The 14,870-nt window shown below is 40.3% G+C and overlaps 1 protein-coding gene across 1 annotated transcript in view; it reads left to right on the top strand.

Annotated features, from left to right (window-relative positions):
* Positions 1 to 14,531, top strand: part of STX8 (syntaxin 8) — a 246,211-nt gene extending 231,680 nt beyond the window's left edge. The window contains exon 9 of the mRNA XM_006863506.1: positions 14,460 to 14,531. Coding sequence (XP_006863568.1) covers positions 14,460 to 14,531 — 72 coding nt within the window. The remainder of the gene's footprint in view (positions 1 to 14,459) is intronic.
* Positions 14,532 to 14,870: the final 339 nt, after the last annotated feature.

Genomic DNA, 14,870 nt, shown 5'->3' with positions numbered 1-14,870 from the left:
GCATTGTCATTGTTAGTATAGAGGAATCCAACTGATTTTTGTATGTTGATCTTGTACCCTGCCACTTTGCTGAAACTTCTAAGGAGTTCCAGTAGTTTTTTTTTTTTTTTTTTGCTGAGTCTTTGGGGTTTTCTATGTATAGGATCATATCATCTGCAAATAGAGAGAGTTTGACTTCCTCTTTGCCAATTTGGATGACTTTAATTTCCCTATCTTGCCTTATATCTCTGGCTAGGACTTCAAAACAGTATTGAATAGGAGTGGTGATAAAGGGCATCCTTGTCTGGTTCCTGTTCGCAAGGAGAAGGCTTTCAGTTTCTCTCTATTAAGAGTGATGTTAGCTGTTCGTTTTGTAAATATGCTCTTAATTATGTTGAGGAATTTTCCTTCAATTCCTATTTTGTTGAGTGTTTTTATCAGGAATGGATGTTGGATTTTGTCAAATGCCTTTTCTGCATCAATCGATATGATCATGTGGTTCTTTTCTTTTTTCTTATTTATATGGTGGATAACATTGATCGTTTTCCTAATGTTGAACCATCCTTGCATCCTGATATGAATCCCACTTGATCATGATGTATTATCTTCTTGATGTGCTGCTGAATTCTGTTGGCTAGGATTTTGTTGAGGATTTTTGCATCTATGTTCATGAGGGATATTGGTCTATAATTTTCCTTTATTATATTGTTCATCTCTGGTTTTGGTATGAGGGTAATGCTTGCTTCATAGAATGTATTAGGGAGTTTTCTATCCTCTTCTATATTCTGGAGTAATTTAAGTAGAATTGGTGACAACTTTTCCCTGAATGTTTGGTAAAACTCACCAGTGGAGCCATCTGGACATGGACTTTTTTTGGTTGGGAGTTTTTTGATGACCAGGTCAATTTCTTCCTTTGTTATAGGTCTATTTAAACTGCTGGCCTTTCAATTAGCATTCCAATGCATAACCTACAATCCCACAAGTGTTTCTTAGCAACCATGATTTTGGTTGTTAAGTCGGTTGCGACTCATAGTGACCCTGTGTAGGGTTTCCATGGAGCAGCTGGTGAGCTAGAACTGCTGACCTTTCAGTTTAAACGCACCTTGTGGTCCAGCATATTATCCCACAGCGCCACACCAGTGACCATACAGGATGTAGTTTAACTGCACCAGACAGTTTCCAAGGCTGTCAGTCTTCATGGATGCAGATTGTTATATCTTTTTTCTAATGAGCAGCTGGAGTTTGAACTAGCAACTTTTCAGTTAGCAGCCAAGTGCTTAATCACTGCACCACCAGGACACTCTACAGTTAGAACAAATGAGGCTGAATAACATCGGAGCTATGATTCCATCTCAGGTCTTTGACTCTTAAATTCCATATTCTTCATACCATGCCACATTGTGCACCAGGCAATGACAGCGTAGAGTCATGTTGTTAGCTGCCATGGAGTCGGCTTGGACTCAGAGAGACCTTATGCACAATGGAGTGAAACACTGCCCAGTCCTGCGTCATTCTCACAATTGTTACGTGTGAGCCCATTGCTGCTGCCACTCTGTCAGTCCATCTCGCTGGGGGTCTCCTTTTTTTTTTTTTTTTTTTTTTTTTTGTGACCCTCCACTTTACCAAGAATTATATCTCCCATGGACTGGTTCCACCTGATAACATGTCCGAGGTATGAGAGATGAAGTCTTACTATCCTCAATCCTAAGGAGCAATCTGGCTGTATTTCTTCCAACACAGATTGTCTTTTTCTGGTCGTCTGTGGTGTTTTTAATATTCTTCTCTAACACCATAATTCAAACGCATTGATTCCTCTATGATTTTCCTTACTCATTGTCCGTCTTTCACATGCATATGATGCAACTGAAAATACCCTGGCTTGGGTCAGTCATACCTTAGTCCTCAAGCTGAAACCTTTGCTTTCTAACACTTTAAAGAGGTCTTGTTGCAGAAGATTTGCTTATTGCAATACATCATTTGATTTTGTTGACTCTGCTTCCATGAGTGTCAATTGTGGATCCAAGCAAAATGAAGTCTTTGACAATTTCTGTCTTTTCTCCATTTATCATGATGTTATTTACTGATCCAATGGAGAAAACTTTTATTTTCTTTACATTGAGTTGTAATCCATACTGAAGGCTGTAGTCTTTGTTCTTCATCAGTATTTAGTATTTTAAATTCTCTTTGCTTTTAGCAAGTAAGGTTGTATCATCTGCATATTGCAGGTTGTTAATGGGCCTTCCTTCAATCTTGATGCTACATTCTTCTTCATAAAATCCAGCTTCTCAGATTATTTGCTCAGCTCACAGATTGAATAAGTATGGTGAAAAGATACACTCCTTGCACATACCTTTCCTGATTTTAAACTGTATGTTTATGAATGTATCTGTGTGCATATTTATATACATATGAGAGAGAGAGGGAGCTCTGGTAATGTAGTGGTTACAAGTTGGGCTGCTAACCTCAAGGTCAACAGTTTGAAACTACCAGCCATTCTGTGGGAGAAAGATTCACAGCCTCAGAAACCTTACATAGGTTCACTATGAGTTGGAACCGACTCCAGGGCACATAGCCATTACCACCATATATAAGGGATAGAGAGAGAGAGAAGTTTATATCAAGGAAATCGCTCACATAGTTGTAGAAATGAGTGTGTCCTAAGCCTGGGTCAGATGAACCAAGATTGGGGCCGGCAGGCAGGTCCAGCAGGTGAGAAGACAGGCTGCTGATGGCTCCCAAGATGGGCAGGTAATAAAGCAGACCACTATCTCAAGTTCAAAGAACCAGAGGTTGGAGAATGAGCCAGATGCAAGATCTAGACCCAGCAGAAAGCAAACAAGCGTTACCTGAGTGTCTGATATACTGGAAGCAGCCCACAAACCCCGGAAACATCCTTTCAATTGAATGGCTGCTCCTAGCAGAACTCATCCTAGTTAATTACATTCTGTTCCATCTCATTGTGGGGTAACTGCATTTCAACTGACAAACCGCTGAGACTCCTGGCCCATTCAAGTTGACATCAAACCCTAACTGTCACACCTGAAATGTCCTTCATGCTTTCTGGGGTACCATCCTCCAGGATGGACCCTTTCCTAGATTTGGAATAAGATTTTGTATTTTATGTAATCCAGCATATGCAAAATACTGTCATTTATTTCAACATGTGTTAACTATCAACAGTCATTTAACAAATAAAGAACTGCATTTCAGAAGAGAGAACTGCTCACCAGCTAGTGTCTCTGTGACCCCCAAACCCTAGCTCTTTACCTAAAAATAACAAACGAAACCGGAAAAGCCTTTCTTTTACCTACAAATACTGCCTCACATATAATGCCATCGGACACTGAACAAGTCATTTACTTCCCTCCAGCACTTCCGTTTTCTCCTCTCATCCCTTGGCTATTCTTCCACACTATGGGATTAATGCCCCCCACCCCCCTTGTTCTGCTCACCCAGCAGGCTGCATTTCTCTGGGGATCAGAGCTCACGGTCAGTGACACTGAGCATTTTCATTAGACTAGCTACCTTTCTGCTGTAGCTGACAAAGGTTCATTCTTGTGTCTAACTCCATGAATACCCAAACTATAGAATCTGCCAGCTCCTACCTAGTGCTCCTTCCTCTATCAGTACTGGCTTCCTTCCTTTCTGCTGCACAGTCCTAGGCTAGTGCACCCTGGAATAACCTGCTATCTTTGTCCTTTATCTCCACCGCTGGACATGTGTGTCATTTTCCTCTACTTGCTGGTTTGCAGAGAGCCAACACTGTCTGCCCTGAGCAATGTTCCAGTTCTTACATGCCTTCTCCAGTGCCTGTCTTCCTCCTCCTTTTCTCTCTCCCTTCCTTCCTTTCTTCCCTTGACTGATCCCAATATGATTTTATAGTGTATTTTAAAAGTATGTGCGATGTTTATAAAATATAATGTTATTTAACATGAATTTAATTTAAAAATCAGCGATCTCAAATAAAATGCAGCTCTCTTTTAAACACTGTAAGGAATACGCTTTTTATATTATTGCTAGCTAACCCTTTGTTGATTTTTCCCCCCTGAATTTGTTGGATCTCCTTCCCCCTCCTTTCTCCTAGGTCTCTCTATTTTAAACCCAGGAAAGGAGAAATTTCTAAGAGTTATTAGTTCATTAACTGTTGGAAGAAATAATTGATCTGTCATCTCAAAGGATTTATAAGGATTTGACTCCCAGGATTCACAAAAGCTGTAGCATACGTTTAAGTTCTGCCTCAAAAGAAAATGTTTCAGAAGGAGCTTCCCTGTAACTTGTGGCAAGATAAAAATTAACATCTCTCTGGTGAGGAAAAGGCCTCTCAGTCTTTAGGAGCTACAACTGCCTGCAAGAAGTGGAAACACATTTCCCCCACAAGAATAGATTATAAATAAGATAAAGCTTTGGGTTTCTTTTAGTGTTATTTTCCTCCCAGGAAAAATAGAACACAACTAAGATTTCTTCAATCTTGAATAATTTTTTTTTTTTTTTTTAAAGCAAATGTACCCAAATTGGGTTTGGTTCCCAAAGGAAAGAACAAATGCCAAGCTAACAGACCCATCATGAGCCATCCCTGCCCTCTTAAATGGCCTCTCCCTTCCACTCCTCACAATGTAGGACTAAGGCCCCAAACAAGGGATCCAAGAGAACTCTGGACAAGAAATATACAATGGAGTGGGGTAAATTTCTTTAGCATAAATAGCAGTCTCCAAGGGTGACTGGCGTGAAAGGATTCCCGCTGTGAGGGTCTCTGTGCCTACAGAGGAGATCTGTGGCTTTAAGAGCTGTGGTCCCACCCCCTGGGCTGGGGAAGTGCTCAGTCTCCCCTGCTGGGCCTGGTCCGAAGGCCCCCTGTGGGCCTCCTCTCATTCCTTTCAAGCTGTGAGTCCTAAGGAACTCGGTGACAGCTTTTCTTTCATTCCGCCTTGCAAATCCTTGAGCTGTTCCTAGCGCTTTCAAAAGGAAAATATAAGACATTTCACTTATTCTGTCCAGCAGGAGCATGAACGTCTGGTAAGACCCAGGGTTATTCCTGCAGCAAGCCTGGGGAGATCTTCCTCTTTGTGACAATTAGTGTAGAAATTGCCCCAAGATGACAGCTCACCCACAGTTTAAATTTCCTGCATCCTGTATGTACATCATGCAGAGTAAGGTGCTAGCCAGGTATACTAGTCCCATGTTTGGATAACCCATGGACAGAAAACGACATGAGAAGAAGTAAAGGTAGTACATATTAAAGCTTCATTTCTTGGCAGTTGTCAGCCAAAAATTTAGGTTCCAAAGTAAAAATTTTTTTGGTCGAGCTTTTTAACATAATCAAATAATACATGCACATGGTTTTAAACAAAATCAACCAGACCCCTGCTCTATCTCTGCTCATCTCCTGTCCTGATCCCCAGAGTCAATCACTTTGAACCACTTTGGGTTTTACTTCTGCTGGTAACTAACTTCTATAGGACCAAATTACGTTATTCGTAACTACTATTCTTTTACTTTTTATTAAACATTTCAACATTGTTGATGTGACTGTTAGTTTCCCATCAATTAAGCATTGTGTTTAACAGAATGAAACATTGCCTGGTCCCTCACTATCTTTATGCACCTTGGTATGCTTGAATTTGTTTGATTCCAGAAGCTAAAAGGCAATAAATAAGTAGCTTCCATATTATTATGTGTATATGCAACACCAAGAATTGAGCCTCGTTAATTGTATTTGTCTCTTTAATTCCAGTCATAATTCATATGTTAGTCAAAGGAGAGTGTTGTGTTCCATCAGTCTTATAACTATGCTACATTTATTGTGCTATAATTTTTCATTTTCCGCTCTCTTGTTTTTGTAGTTCTTCTGATTATTTTGTTGTGGTTGTTGTTGTGAGAAGAAATGTGTCTTCTTCACCATCTTCCTCATGTCTTTCAGTTTTGAACTTACCCTGTTACTTGGAGGCCATTTCATTCTTCTAGACTCTCACTGACTTCGGATTCTAATTTGCTTGTTCTCGGTGGCTTCTTGTTAATACCAGTTTGTTCGTTTATTTTCTAATATTGCCTTTTATATTTCCTGGAGTTTCCAATTGCCTCACTTTTCCCCCCTGCATTCTTTGCCTTTAGTATATACTGAATATTTTCCGGAGTGAATCTCTTTTTTTTCTTAGAGATTTAGGCTCTAGAATTCTCAGAGTTCTTCTCCCAGTCTCCATGGAATTATGACTCTTTACAAAGTGTTTACTATTGAATTCAGTAATAGGCTGCGGTTACATTTTCTATCTCATATAATGTTTTGATGTTGCAGGTTTTGGTAATTCTCGTATTTGTTTGGTTTGGTTTTCAATGAACTTATGAGCAATTGTTTCCTAAACACATCAGCATCGTTATAAGTGCCTTGCAATACTGATTTCCACATGGGGAAATTAATCAGATCATCTATGAGATCTTGTATTCATATTTTGGGGTAATTTGTTATGTCCTTTTCTCACTTGCTGGCGTATTGGTTTTTCTAGGGAGGGGAACTCCCTTTTGCTCCAATCGGAACTATTGGGGTTTTGGGGTTTAACTTATTTTTGTTTTTTTTTCTGGGGTTGTTGCACGTCTTGCCCTTCTGGCATTTTTATCCATTGTTAACCTGGATTTCAGACTGACTCTCTGATTGCACATCTTCCTTTCTCTCTTTCTCTTTTTTTTTTAAGCCTTCATTTTGCTGAACTATAGCCTTGACTTTTTTTTTTTTTTTTTTTTTTAAAGGGGTCATGAGTGATATGCCTTATAAACACTTACATGTATGAAAATCTTTTATTTCCTCATGCTCGATGAGTAGTTTAATTGAGTATAGCATTCTGAATTGCAAATGGTTTTCCTTTGGAACTCGCTTGAGCATTTGGTGTTATCCAGTGTTGCTGACGAGAAGTCTGATTCTCTCCCCTTTGTGCCCTGTTTTTATTTATCTCTTGTTATCATCATTTTGTTTGTTCTTCACCCTGAATGCTTTCAGAATCTTTCCTTGGTTGCTGCCATTCTGAAATGCCCAAATTTTGGGGTGAGGGTGTTTTAATTCCATAGTGTGTTCTCTTATTCTTGTTTTGCTTTTTTTTTTTAAGCGTAGTTTTATTTTCTCCAGACCTCTTCAAGAATACCGTTGCTCTTGTTAGGTGCTATCAAGTCGATACTGATTCATACTGACCCTACATACAACACACTGAAACACTGCCTGGTCCTATGCCACCCTCACAATTATTCCTAAATTTGAATCCATTGTTGCAACCACTGTATCAACCCATCTTGTTGAGGTTCTTCCTCCTTTCTTCACGGAACCCTCCACTTTACCTTCTCCTGGGCCTGGTCCCTCCTGAGAACATGTCCAAAGTAAGTGAGATGAAATCTTGACAGCCTTCCTTCTAAGGAGCATGCTGGCTGTACAACATACAGATCTTCAGAAACTTAATGAGAAAATGCCTTTATCTTTTAAGTCTGTTTTCCCACAAACTTTGGGAAGCCTTCCCACAGACTTCTTCTGGAACAGATTTGTTCATTCTTCATGTAGTCCGGGTATAGTCCGGGTACCTTCAATAGTCTTCACCAACACTATACTTCAAAGGGACCAATTCTTCTTCAGTCTTTCTTAATCATTTTGCACCTTTCACATGTATATGAGGCAGTTGAATCAGACACACCTAAGTCTTCAAAGTGACATATTTGCTTTTTAACGCTTGCTTTAAAGAGATCCTTTGCAACAGATTTGCCTAATGGAGTACCTTCATTTGATTTCCTGACTGCTACTTCCAAGCGTTGATTATGGATCCAGGTAAAATGAAATCAATCTGAGGGGATTTCAAAAAGTTCATGGGAAAATGAAATGAAAGACTAATGGAAGTTTTCCACAAAATTTTGTAAAGCCCATTTGTATTTTCTCTGTTTATCATGAAGGTATGGTGCTGTAAGCACTGGACCACAGGGTCAGTTTGAACCGAAAGATCGGCGATTCAAACGCATCAGTCACTCCTCAGAAATTCTATACATTACATGGTCGTTATGAGTCAGAACCGACTCTACGAGACTTAACAACAGCAGCAATCATGGTGTTGCTTATTGGTACAGCTGTGAGGATTTTCATTTTATGTTGAGGTGTACCAGCTAGAATTGGTTTTTTTTTTTTCTGTCTTATTATATTTTGGTTTTAAATTGTCTTCTGTTAGCAGAAATATCTCTATATCCTTCAGGGTCAATTTTTCTGTTTTATCTTGTGCTTTTTGTATTGTGCTTCAGGCTTTATTTAAATGCTTGGTGGACCTTGGGGATCAGTTCACATATAAGGGTCTGGTCGTAGAAAAGCTGTATGTGCGTCGACAGATCTGGCTGATAAATTGCTGGGGGATGCGCCCCTCCTTCAGTATGCCTAGAAGTAGAGGATTCTGGTTAGGACAGTAATACTCATACTGGCAACTCTAGTACCCCAGAGAGAGTTTGCTGAATTTCTATAGAGAAGATACTGCATCTCTGGTTGCCTGCGGGTTTTGTCATTCCATAGGTAGGAGGGTTCAGACACAGATTCCAATGAATCCTCAAGTTTTTCTGGGCCCTGTTCTAACTAATCCTGTCTCTAAGTCTGGATGTTGCTTAACCAGTTGGCGCCCTCTTCAGTTCTGGCTCCCCTATTCCATTTGTCATCTAGAAATCTATGGAGATCTCCTTTTCACTAATGATTCCTTTCCCGCTTTCTACATTTTTGCATATATATATTGCATTCCTCTCTTCTTTTTGTCTTTCCAAGAGGGAAAGGAGACAAACACATGAATATAGCCTGCTTTCCTAAACCATATAGCTTTTCCAGAGTCAGCCTGATTGAATGCCTTTTATTGCATTCCATCTACATTGTATTGCATTCCAAATACTCATAAAAACATCGAATAGGTGTAAGGCTAAGTTCAGACCCATCCACATGTTCCTGATAGCATCTGGACTTAGATAAGGCAACAATCTTGGTAATATGTACTACAGTAGGCATTGTGAAGTGTGTTGTTGTTAAGTGTCAAGATGTGTCAGTTAAGACCCATAGTGACTCTGTATAGGGTTTCTGAGGAGCAGCTGGTGGGTTTGAACCACCGACCTACAGTACCATATACCAGGACTCCATTATAGGGTATAGAAAGATGTGAAAGATATAGTCCCTATCTTAATCTCTAGACAAAAGCCCACCGTATAAGCAGTATAGGGCCCAGAATTGTAGACACTTTTAGAGGTTGAACATTTTTGGCTAGAATGAGCCTAAAACAGGTGGACTGGCCACCTGGCAATTCTTTTCCTCACAGACATTGGAAATTTTCAAATGACAGCGTAAGGTATGTTAAGTTTCATTTTTTCATTCTTCAAAGATTTTGGAGTGCAAGATACTATTCTAGGAACTGTTGTTAGGTGCTGTTGAGTTAGTTCTGATTCATAGCAATCCTATGTAGGGCAGAACAAAACACAGTTGTAACATTTGAGCCCATTGCTGCTGCCACTGTGTCAATCCAGCTAGTTGGGAGTATTCCTGTTTTTTGTTGACCCTCCACTTTACCAAGCATGATATACTTCTCCAGGGACTAGTGCACCCTGAAAACATGTCCAAAGTATCAGAGACAAAGTCTCGCCATCCTGGTTTCTAAGGAGTATTCTGGCTACCCTTCCTCCACTAACACCAGATCTGTTTGTTCTTCTGGCAGTCCATGGTACTTTTAATGTGCTTCCCAACACCAGAATTCAAATGCATTGATTCTTCTGTTGTCTGTCCTATTCACTGTCCAACTCTCACATGCATATGAGGTTATTGAAAATACCATGGCTTAAGTCAGGTGTACCTTGTCCTCAAGCTGACATCTTTGCTCTTGAACACTTCAAAGAGGTCTTGTGTGGCAGATTTGCCTAATGCAATATGTCATTTGATTTCTTGACTGCTGCTTGTGTGTGTGTTGGTTGTGGAACCAAGCAAAATGGAATCGTTGATAACTTTGATCTTTTCTTCATTTCTTGTGATGTTATTTATTGGTCCAGTGGTGAGGATTTGTTTTTGTGTTTTTTTTTTTACATAGAGAAACAATCCATAATGAAGGCTGTAGTCTTTCATCTTCATCAGTAAGTATTTTAAGTTCTCTCTGTTTTCAGCAAGCAAGATTATATCATCTGCATATCACAGTTCTGATGCCACATTCTTCGTCATGTAATCTGATGTCTCAGATTACTTTCTCAGCGTACAGATTGAACAAGTATCATGCATGAAATACAACCCAGGTGCACACCTTTCATGATGTTAAACCATCTAGTATCCTCTTGTTCTGTTCTAATAACACCCTCTTGGTCTATGTAAGGTTTCTCATAAGCATAGTTAAGTGTTTTGGAATACCTGTATTTCACAATGTTATCCTTAGTTAGTTATGGTGTTGGAGAAGAATATTGAAAGTGCCATGGACTGCCAAAAGAACCAATAGATCTGTTTTGGAAGAAGTGCAGCCAGAGTACTCCTTGGAGGCCAAGATGGCCAAACTTTGTCTCTCATGATTCGGACATATTGTCTTCTCCAGTTGCTGGAGAAGGATATCATGTTTAGTAAGGTGGAGGGTCAGAGAAAAAGAGGAAGATGGATTGGCCAAGTGGCAGCATCAATGGACTGAAGAGTAATGAGGTTGGCCCAGGATCAGGCCGTGTTTTATTCTGCAATGCATAGGGTCACTATGAGTTGGTACTGACTCGATGGCACCTAACAACAACAACAACATATTCTAAAACCTTTGCATAGTCAATAAAGCACTGGTATTTCTGGTATTCTCTGCTTTTAACCAAGATCCATTTGATGTCAAGAATGATGTCCCTTGTTCCACATCCTCTTCTGAATCTGGCTTGAATTTCTGACAGTTCCCTATCAATGTGCTGGTGCATCTGTTTTTAATTGTCTTCAGTAAAATTTTACTTGCATGTGATATTAACGATATTTTTCGATGATTTCCACCTTCTATTTGGTCACTTTTCTTTGGAATGGGCACAAATAGGATGGATCTCTTCCAGTTGGTTGACCAGATAGCTATCTTCCAAATTTCTTGGCATAGACAAGTGAGTGCCTCCAGTGCTGTCTCAGTTTACTGACAGATTTCCATTTCTGTGCAGCTTGGACTTCTTTCAGTTCCACTGGCTCTTGATCACATGCTGCGTCTTGAACTGGTTGAACTGCGATCATTTCTTTTTGATACCGTGACTGAGTATACCTTCTATCTTCTTTTACGGCTTTCTGCATATTTCAATATTTTGCCCATGGAATCCTCCAAAATTTCAAGTCAAGGCTTGACTTTTTTTCCCTTCAGTTTTTTCTGTTTGAGAAATGCCGACTACGTTCTTCCCTTTTGGTTTCCTAACTCCAGGTCTTTGCACATTTTGTTGTAATATTTGACTTTGTCTTCTTGAGCTGTTCTTTGAAATTATCTCTTCAGCTCTTTTACCGCCTCATTTCTTCCATTTGCTTTAGCATCTCTATGCTGAAGAGCAAATTTCAGAATCTCTTCTGATGTCCATTTTGGTCTTTTTCTTCTTTCTTGTCTTCTTAATGACCTTTTGCTTTCTTCCTGTATGATATTCTTGATGTCATCCCACAACTCTCCTGGTCTTTGGTCTTTAGTGTCTAATGCTTCAAATATGTTTTTGAGATGGTCTCTAAATTCAGGTAGGATATGTTCAAGGTGATATTTTGGTTCTTGTGAACTAGTTTTAATTTTCTTCAGCTTCAGCATATGAGCAATTGATGGTTTATTCCCCAGTCTGCCCTTGTTTTGGCTAATGTTATTGAGCTTTTCCACCATCTCGTACCATAGATTTAGTCAGTTTGATTCCTGTGGATTTCATCTTGTGAGGTGTGTGTGTATGGTCGCCTATCACCAAGGCTGTGTTTTTCAGCTACTTATCCTTCTTTACTTCCAACCTTTGCATTCCAATTATCAGAAGTTATCATTGCATCTTGATTTCATGTTCTGTCAATTTCAGACTGAAGAAGTTGGTAAAATTCTTCAATTTCATCATCACTGACTTCAGTGGTTGCTGTGTTAAGTTGAATAATAGTGGTATTACCTGGTCTTCCTTGTAGGTATATGGATATTACCCTATCACAGACAGCATTGTACTTCAAGATAGATCTTGAAATGTTCTTTTTGATGATGAATGTGACACCATTCCTCTTCAGCTTGTCATTCCTGGCATAGTAAACCATATGATTGTGTGATTCTAAATGACCAATATCAGTCCATATTGGCTCACTAATGCCTAGGATATCAATCTTTGTGTGTTCCGTTTCACTCTTGTCAACTTCCATTTTTCCTAGATTCACACTTCATACATTTCACGTTCCAATTGTTAATGGATATGTGCAGCTGTTTCTCTTCATTTTGAGTTATGCCCCATCAGCAAATGAAGGCCCTAAACACTTTACTCCTTCTACATCATTATGGTCACCTCTACTCTGAGGAGGCAGCTCTTCCCTGGTAATATTTTCAGCGCCTTCCAACCTGAGGAACTCCTCTCCTGGCTCTGTCTGACAATGCATTAGTCACCTTCTGGTACCATATCCACTGCTATTCATAAGGTGTTTAGTGGCTAAACGGTAACAACTAGTCTGCCTCTTCTTCTTCCTAGTATACCTTAGTCTGGAAGCTCTGCTGAAGCTTGTCCCCCATACGTGACCCTGCTGCTATTTAAAATACCAGTGGTATAGCTGCCAGCGTCACAGTAACAGGCAATAACGGAGTAACTGAGAAGAAGGCAAAAGTCGGTCAGATACATGAGGTAAAGTAAAAGACTATTGCTACAAAAATCATTAAATAGAAGTATCAGAATGTGAAGGTGGTAGTTCTTGACATAGCCTCCTTTTTTGGTCTATACACTTCTGAAGGTAGTGTTTCCATCTCTCTATCCCTTCCTCGAAGAGTTCTGGGCTCTTTGATTTACACCACATCAAAACAACAGTTTTGGCATCTTTTAAGGGGCTCACATTGTGTTCGTTTTAAATGTTCTTTGAATTTGTTCTTTGAACCCTGGAGGGGCACAATCGCAGTTGGAGCGTGGTTGGGGTAAGGATTCCCAAGAAAGTTCCTATAGGACAGCCCTTTCTACTCTCAAAGAATTGTTGTTGTTGTTGTTGTCAAGTGCCATTGAGTCGGAACCGACTCATAGCGACCCCATGCACAGCATAATGAAACAATGTCCGATCCTGGGCCAACCTCACTACCACTGCCACACTTGAGTCCATCGATGCTGCCACCTAGCCGATCCATCTTGTTGGGGGTCTTCCTCTTTTTCTCTGACCCTCCACCTTACCAAACATGATATCCTTCTCCAGAGACTGGTCCCTCCTGACAATATGTACGATGTATGAGAGACGAAGTTTGGCCATCTTGACCTTCAAGGAGCCTTCTGGCTACACTTCTTCCAAAACAGATCTATTGGTTCTTTTGGCAGCCCATGGCACTTTTAGTGTTCTCCTCCAACACCACAATTCAAAAGCATCAGTTCTGGGCAGGCATATTTTTGTGATGGGAAAAAAATTCCTTGGCGTAACTCTCCTGACCTTTTCAGTACAGATTTAAATTTTCATAAAACTTGTTCCTATTAAGCCCCCACAATCATCTTGGGTCCTTTGAGAAAATCTATCAAGATGACCCCTTTGGAATTCCAAAAAACAGTTGCCATAACCTTCTGAGCTGACCTCTCTACCTTGAATTTAAGTGGCCCAAAAAATCCCCTTAGAAGCCATTTATTATGATTGGACCCTATTTTTGAAGACATCCTGCTGGGCTTGAGACAGGTATACTACTGAGAGAACTTGTCTGCAGACTTCCACTGGTCACATGTATAAACAGATTTTGTTTGGAATAAACTCAGGCATGTATGAAGTGGGACCCTAGTAACAATACTCACTCGCCCTTGTATATCCTGTCTAAGGAAATTTAGTTCCATTGGGGAGATAAGACACGTGTAAAACTAATTTTTAAATACCAGGCAAAAAGAGATGAATGATGTATGAGGTGTCAAAATGCTCTGGGGATTTTAAATAGAGGCAGAGATGACTGTCTGCGAGCATATGTGGAGTAAAGGAAATGAAGATAGACATATAGGAAATGGTTTATTGAGGACGGCCAGCAGGATTTGGACCAGGGGAGATGAAGGTAAGGAGAGGGAATTACTTCACATAGGTAGACCATTGTGACTATGGACTTAAAGACTTAAGGTTGCATGAATGAATCCAAGGCACTTGGAGTGTTCATTTCCAAGATGTTCATAGTATTTCAAAGGATGCCATCATCCTTGAAAGACCCTTTTCTAGAACATTGCTTCCAGCTCTGCATCATGGAAGCCCAGATTTCCCCTGGTAGCACCTTGTTCTTCTACAACTTTAATGTCTTGGAGCCAAAAAATAAGAAGTCAGTCCCCCCACTCTCAGCACCGAGCTATCCTGTCCTCCCGCTTTCCTGTCCAAGGACACCCATGCCATGCAGTGTCCACATCGCCTTTCCATCCTCATTGGTGCCAATGGCGGCAGTTACTTTTGATTGGCTTTCCTCATGTCAATTACCAACCACCTCAACCCCCTTCTAACATTCCTCCCTGTATTACTGAGGTGTATGACCTGGTTTTCCTCTTTAAGATTTGGAGGTAGAAGTGACTGGTGTGAGGTGTACACAGTACACGGGGCGATTGGTGCTTCTGTTGGGCCTGGCCGTGGGAGTGTTTGGTTCTTTGTGGGTAGCTGAGCAAAGACTCAAGCATCCAGCATCCAGTCCCTGCTGACATATCTAACAGGTGGCAGGTGGCCACAGCGGTGGTGTCTTGGCTAGAACTGCTCTATCAGTCCTGATTGTTGATTCCCCAAACCTGTTTTTTCTGATAGT

The sequence above is a fragment of the Chrysochloris asiatica genome, unplaced genomic scaffold, assembly GCF_000296735.1.
Source record: "Chrysochloris asiatica unplaced genomic scaffold, ChrAsi1.0 scaffold00054, whole genome shotgun sequence".
Classification (NCBI taxonomy): Eukaryota; Metazoa; Chordata; class Mammalia; order Afrosoricida; family Chrysochloridae; genus Chrysochloris; species Chrysochloris asiatica.
The sequence above is the reverse complement of the archived record's forward strand: the minus strand, read 5'-3'. Positions and strand labels throughout refer to the sequence as shown.